The sequence below is a fragment of the Phyllobates terribilis genome, unplaced genomic scaffold (genome assembly GCF_046119375.1).
Source record: "Phyllobates terribilis strain yellow unplaced genomic scaffold, ASM4611937v1 Scaffold_11__3_contigs__length_659146591, whole genome shotgun sequence".
In the NCBI taxonomy this organism is placed as follows: domain Eukaryota; kingdom Metazoa; phylum Chordata; class Amphibia; order Anura; family Dendrobatidae; genus Phyllobates; species Phyllobates terribilis.
In genome coordinates, this window is record NW_027362771.1 from 639,440,327 (window position 1) to 639,447,831 (window position 7,505).

Genomic DNA, 7,505 nt, shown 5'->3' on the forward strand with positions numbered 1-7,505 from the left:
TCCTTCATGCGTTTTTGAGCAAACTCTATGTGAGCTATCATATGTCTTGCACTGAGGAGAGGCTTCTGTCAAGCCACTCTGCCATAAAGGCCTGACCAGTGGAGGGCTGCAGTGATAGTTGACTTTGTGGAACTTTCTCCCATCTCCCTACTGCATCTCTGGAGCTCAGTCACAGTGATCTTGAGGTTCTTCATTACTTCCCTCACCAAGGCTCTTCTCCCAAAATTGCTCAGTTTGGCTGGATGGCCAGGTCTAGGAAGACTTCTGGTTGTCCCATCGTTCTTCCATTTAAGGATTATGGAGGCCACTGTGCTCTTAGGAACCTTGAGTAATGCAGAAATTCTTTTGTAACCTTGGCCAGATCTGTGCCTTGCCACAATTCTGTCTCTGAGCTCCTTGGGCAGTTCCTTTGAGCTCATGATTCTCATTTGGTCTGACATGCACTGTGAGCTGTGAGGTCTTATATAGACAGGCGTGCACCTTTCCAAATCAAGTCCTATCAGTTTAATTAAACACAGCTGGACTCCAATGAAGAAGTAGAACCATCTCAAGTAGGATCACAAGGAAATGGACAGTATGTGACTTAAATATGTCTGAGTTTAGAGTCTGAATACTTATGACCATGTGATATTTATGTTTTTCTTCTATAATAAATTTGCAAAAATTTCAAAATGGGGTGCAGAGTGTACATTAGTGAGAAAAAAAAATGAACTATTTAGAATTTACCAAATGGCTGCAATGAAACAAAGAGTGAAAAATTTAAAGGGGTCTGAATACTTTCCATACCCACTGTATGTCTACAAATATCTGTAATTATTACAGCGGCAGCAGACAGGACGTTCAATGCATCCTCTTGTGCTGTATCATACACTGCCTGCCTGTCTAACTCCTGCTATCACCACTGAATATATGCAGCTGGATTAGTCCTCAGAAGGACTGTTAGTTCAGATGGATACATATATATGTTGTGGAATACCTTTGCTAACTATAAACAAGTAATTCTCTCCCTACTGTGCCTGATTCCGGGGTAGACTTTGACGAGTGTGACGGCGCAAGGTCTTATATACATTTGATGACGCTTTGTGGCCAGCCAATCACTGTAATGCCACAACCAATATGGCTACAGCATTACATTGCATGGCAGGCAATCCCTGCATGTTCATTGGCTCTGTAAAGAGCACCAAACATGCAGAGAGGGGATCCGAGGTCCCGCCCCAGCAACCTGGAAATACTCTCAGAGCGAATACCGAGCATTGGCGTGCACGTTCGCTCATCACTAATCAGCACAGTCACCTGATTTAGGCTTGTTTTGAAGCCACAAGAATTTAGCATCTTGAAGTCTCTGAGTTGCCGATAGACTCATTGAATATTATGAAAGTATTCTAGAGTATTGAGGCCATGTGTCCAAGGCTAAAGTTTGGATGAAACTAAGACATGCAACAGGGCAAGGAGTCATGAAACAGAATTAATGGAAAAAGAGAAAAATCAAGGTGTTGCAGTGGCTGAGTCACAGTCCAGACCTCAACCCAATAGAAACACTGTGGTGGAACGTTAATAGCTGCACATAAATGAATGCTAATAAACTTCAAAGAACTGAAACATGGTAAACAATATTGGACCTAAATTCCCCCTAAACCATGTAAGAGTCTGATAAAGACATAGAAATCCATTACTTCAAGTTATGACTGATTCAGATGTTTCTACAAGCTAATGATTCATGGACACTGCTTCTGCATTTTGGCCTAGTTTTTAATGAATAAAACATTTACATAGTGTAATTTGAGGTTGTAGTTACCTAATTTTAAGACCTTGAAATGACCAATTTTCTTTTTACTATGTCCTGATAGATAAAATTACAAAATTCATAGAAGGTGTACTTAGTTTTTCTCATGACTGCATACTGAGGTTAGTCATATTAATATTACTAAGGTTGTCCTTACATTAAAAATCTTTGGATGGCTTGGATTTAGTCCTGGGAAACTTCAATGTATCATATATATTCTTTCCGGGCAAATGCAGGTTTTAGTTTACAACTTGGTTGTCTGTGAATTTCACTTGAGGAGAAAATTCCAGCTAATTAAAATTTCAGAAGATTCACTTATCACTATTATTAACAAATTAAATTTTATAACCTATTCATTCAAGAAATACAAAAATCCTAGTTCTGGAATAGTAGGAGACATGAAAGTTGCCATTTTCTTCTGAGTGGCAAACTTTGCCCCCAAATCCTTATGTGCGCTGATTCCTTCATTCTCTTTTGCCTAGACTTGTTTTGGGCTTAACTGTCTCAATTGAACACCATACATCATGTCTACTTTATCTTCTTAAGTAATTAAGAGGAAAATATTTTGTCAATAAAACATTAGATAAAATCTCTTTTAGATAAAATTATCCTTATTCCTTCAAGACTGAAATATTAATTAATATAATTAGGGAACACATTAAAAGCTCCTGAGGTTCAGTTATCCGGCCAGAAATGGTAGATCTCTGTGGAGTCCTGATTATTATATAATCTCTTCTTTATTGCAATCTCATGTTTATCTCTAGAAGATGATTTTGAGATGGAATAAAAGCAGGATAATATATCTCTATTAGGCAGAATAAGGACACAATAATACAATTTAAAAAGGCTAATGGACCAAGGAGTAAGAGGTAATTGATAATAATATGGGACATTTTACCCAAGATTTTAAAAACAAATTTCAAAAATGTTTTTGTAGTTTTCCGAACAAACTATTACAGAATGGCTAATAAAACCCTTGTGAGTGAATTCTTCCTGTTGGGATTCCAGAATCTCCACCAGTACTGCATTTACATTCTATTTCTAGTCTTTGTGATTTACCTGGGTACAGTTATTGGAAATCTGATGATATTTCTTCTGGTGTCCACCCAGCGCTCTCTCCAATCACCCATGAACTTTTTTCTTGGCCAACTCTCGTTATGTGACATGTTGATCAGCACAAATGTTGCCCCTAATTCTATGCATGTGATTTTACAGAATGGGAGTCATATCTCTTTCCCGGGTTGCGTCCTACAGTTATTTTTCTTCGGGGCCTCGGCTGTGGTTGAATGTAGTCTTCTCACCATCATGTCCTACGATCGATACTTAGCCATCTGTAACCCGCTACATTACACTGTCATTATGAAGTTTCCTCTCCCTTACTACTTGGCCTTTTGGTCATGGGCGTCTGGCTGTTTTTGCTCTTCCATAATCCAAATCAGTTTGCTGCAGCTGAACTTTTGTAACAAGAACGTTGTTGACCATTTTTTCTGTGACCTCACTCCTCTCATTGAGCACTCCTACTCAGACACAATCATTGTGAAAATTGAAGTTTCCAATGTGACCATTGTTTTTGGGCTCTTTCAGATTTTCTTCATCATTTTGAGTTATATCTGCATTTTGAGGTCAATACTCCAGATTTCCTCCTCTACGGGGAGGCAAAAAGCCTTCTCCACCTGTAGTGCACATCTGACTGTAGTTTCAGTCTATTATGGGACGCTCATTATCCTCCACACGTCTCCTGGAGAGAACTATGTAAATCTTAATAAGTCTTTATCGTTCTTGAACACGGTGGTGACCCCACTGTTTAATCCTATCATTTATAGTTTGAGGAGCACAGAGATCAGGAGAGCCATTACAAAGCTGCTCATGAAAGTTGATGCAAAAGGACCATTTACATAACAAGCGTTCTTCAAAAGACATTTAAGAACAACAAATTGCTTTCACTGGCGAATCACATATTTTATCTTCTAAAATGAAGTTTACATTGTTTGAATGTTTTTGTTTGATAGTCAGGAGAAAGTTCTCTCTTTGGGTAATAAATATGTTGTTCAAGACTGATCTTTTTGAGAAATAATATTCCCAGTCAGACTATTTTTCATCATCCAGTTTCTTTGGCCAAACAATATGGGCTAAAATATAAATAGCTGTGTCAATGTAAAGAACTGTTCACTAAGTGGTCATTCGTTCAGTGGCTGTCCAACCATAGACCTGCCTGTATCTAATATCTAAGGTCACCTTTAGGCTCAATTCCCACTACTATAAAATAGAAATCTTTTTATATGCTCATTGACCACAATGGGGATATATAAATATAAATACACTATATATTCAGTATATATATTTATATATATATGTATATATATATATATGTATATACATATATATATATGTATATATATATATATATACATACATATTTATACAGTTGAAGCCAGAAGTTTTCATCCACAATATAAAAAGACACATATTCATGTTTTTCCCCTCACCCATGACAGCACACCTTGAGAGAGGGATCCGCCCCACCAAGGACAGGAAACCGTCTGAAATAAAAGGGCGGTACCTCTCCCTCGCTTCAGTTTGTTTCCTGTCCTTGATGGGAACCTGTCTGAAGAAGATGTCCATACTTACCTGGGCCTGTTCCAGTGTGGAAGAGCGGGCACCAGCCTCTGCACCCGGTTACAGGTTACAGAAGCGCCATCCGTGGTTCCCAAAAGCCGTGTCTGAGCACGCGCAGGCAGAGAGGAGGGCTCCGGCTCCGCACAGACTGCTGCGCTGTCCTCTCCCTGCCGCAGGCTCTTGGCTGGCCGCATGCGAGGAGCAGCGTCTTCCGGGTGTGACGCGCCTGATGTCACGGTGTGGTGCCCGCTGTGAGAGGCGTGCCCGATGATGTCAGAGGGCGGCACCCGGATCCAACATGGCAGCGCCCTGTAAGCGCTTGCCGGCTGGCTTTCCAAACCTGGGCCGGCAGGCATCGGGGGGGGGAGGAGACAAGAACAGGAGGAGGTTCCGGATGTGCCCTATTTAAGGTGGAGTGGTTGTCCTGGTCAAACGCTGCCTATACTCATGCTTGTGGTATGGCAGCTATGGCAGACCAGGACAGCCAGGATCAGCAGCAGCTGACCCCTCCATCTCAACAACACCAGCGGAAGAAGCAGTCGGACACCTCTCACATGGACAGCCAGTCCATCAACTGTAGCGGCAGCAGGAGAATTAAGGTGTCGGACGCTTCAGGGCCATCCAGCAGGGATTCATCTTATGTTCCGCCACAGCCTCCAAATCCGGTACCCTTTTGTGACTTCAGGGGTGAGTGATCTTCGTGAATGTCACTTAATAGTAATGGAAAGTTATTATGTGCTTCATTCCTTATGAAAATAAGAAGAGGAGCGCCAAACAGATGCACAGGGTTTGCACCTTATGCCAAGTCCACCTTTCCATAGATTGGCAGAAACAGCTTTGTGCTAGCTGTATTAACAAACCATAGTGGAGAGCACCCCGGATTTTGCTTCTTATTTGAGGTCTGTAATCCGTACAGAGGTTCAAGATTCCCTGAAAGGCTTACTTAAGGGGAAAAAGAGATCCCATAAGGATATCTCCTCCGACTATGATTCATCCTCCCAGTCAGAGGATCTTTGCCTAAGTGATTCATCATCCTCCTCTTCATCTGACAGTGGTAGGCCCTGTTTCCCTATTGAGGGTACTGACAAGTTGGTCAAAGCAGTTAGATCTACCATGGGGTTGAGGGAGGAGAAGGCAGCCAGGTCCCAGGAAGACATTATGTTCGCAGGCCTCGAGGAAAAAAAGAGACGCTCCTTTGCAGTGAATCCTAAAATTCATACCCTTATAGACCGAGAATAGAGGAAACCTGAGAAATCGGGAGTGTTGCCATCATCCTCTAAAAGAAGGTACCCCTTCGAGGATAGTGCCTCTGGGTAATGGGATAAAATCCCTAAAGTTGACGGGTCTGTTGCTCGATCATTCAAAAAATCGTCCCTACCCCTGGAAGATTCGGGCAGTCTAAAGGATGCTCTAGATAAGAAAGCAGATTCCTTCCTGCGTCACACCTGGGAAGCGGCGGCAGGGGGCCTGAAACCAACAGTAGCAGGTACTTGAGTCGCTAGGTCACTCATGGTGTGGCTTCAACAATTAGAAGACCAGCTCAAAGATAAAAAGATATCCAGAGATAAAATCCTTTCCAATCTACCTTTACTGCAAGCAGCGTCCGCTTTCCTTTCCGACTCCTCAGCGGATTCGGTTAAACTCACTGCCAGGTCTGCTAACTTATCAAATGCTGCCAGACAAGCCCTGTGGCTCAAGGGTTGCCTAGGAGACCTGCAGTCTAAACAAAAACTATCTTCCCTTCCTTGTAATGGTAAACTCATGTTTGGCCAAAAACTGGACGAGCTTTTGGAGAAGGCTGGCGACAGGAACAGAGGTTTCCCAGGGTTCACGGGGGACACAAAGGTCCTACTTTCAGAGGAAAAGATTTTACCGGGGTAGCCCTCCGGGAGAAAGGAAAAGATGGGAGCCCAGATCTAAAAAAGACTCTGGTTACATGTTTGGAGGGCCATCCTTCAGTACCAAAAAATCTCCCCAATGACGCAGGGCTAGAGGTCGAGTGAAGGCTTTCCCATTTTATCCCAGCTTGGAAAGCCATTACTTCAAATCCCTGGGTGTTGAGTATCATAAAGAATGGCCTAAAGATACGCTTCAGTCAAGTCCCTCACCAAACCTTCATGATCACCTCCAGTAGGAAGTCCATGGAGGAGCAGATAGCCCTAGAGTAGGAGGTGCTAGATTCAGTCAACAAGCAGGTCCTTCACGAAGTTCCAAATTCACAATGGGGAAGGGGATTTTATATCCCCCCAATTTGTGATAAAAAAACAAATGGTTCCTCAAGGACCATTATCAACCTCAAAAGTCTAAATCAGCTGAGAGAGAACCGGACTTTCAAGATGGAGTCAGTGAACTCGGCAGTAAAACTCCTACACCACAATTGTTTCATGCCAGTTATCGACCTAAAAGATGCCTATTATCACGTCCCCATTAGTGTTGAGCGAGCACTAAAATGCTCGGGTGCTCGAAACTCGGGCCGAGCTCGCTGTGATACTCGGTTGCTCGACCCGAGCAACGAGCCCAATGTTAGTCTATGGGAGACTCGAGCATTTTTGCGGTGGCACCCTGGCAGTCTGTTAAAAGCCTAACAAGTGCCTAAAACGATTGTGACAGTGCTCAAATGACATGGGGACAGCATGGGGAACGCCCCAGGAAGCATTTCTGCCCCCCAGGTCACTGCTGTCAACAACGTGGTCAGAGGTATTAAGCCACTTTTATAGGCTCACAATAAAACGTTCAAAAACGAAAGTGAAACTTTTTTCCTGTGAAATATGTTAAGTAACATCCTTTCCAGGGTAAAGGCTTGTGTATAAGTTAAAATAAATGACCAAAAACAAAAATACTCCTCCACGCCTTCGGCTATGTTCACAAGTAGCATTTTTTATGCGTTTTTGCACTTTTGTATTGCTTTCAACTATGACAAATGCATTCACCGTGAAATGTAATTTTAACATTTTGCAACCTTATCTGGCCATGTGCTGTGTGACACATGCATAAAGTGCTGAAAAGACAAGGGAACAGCATGGGGAAGACCCCTGGAAGCATCTCTAACTCCCAGGTCACTGTCTAAAAGTGTGCCCATCATAAGTGATCCTTACCGCATCAGAAG

At 42.5% G+C, this 7,505-nt stretch overlaps 1 protein-coding gene across 1 annotated transcript; it reads left to right on the forward strand.

The window, feature by feature from the left end:
* Positions 1-2,911: 2,911 nt before the first annotated feature.
* Positions 2,912-3,682, forward strand: LOC141167596 (olfactory receptor 10A7-like). The gene has a single exon (XM_073654985.1). It carries the CDS (start codon positions 2,912-2,914, stop codon positions 3,680-3,682), a length of 771 nt encoding a protein of 256 aa, XP_073511086.1.
* The last annotated feature ends 3,823 nt before the right edge of the window (positions 3,683-7,505 follow it).

Bases quoted from the DNA above. Each gene is read 5' to 3' on its own strand.
- LOC141167596 (XM_073654985.1), top strand. From the start codon at position 2,912: ATGAACTTTTTTCTTGGCCAACTCTCGTTATGTGACATGTTGATCAGC.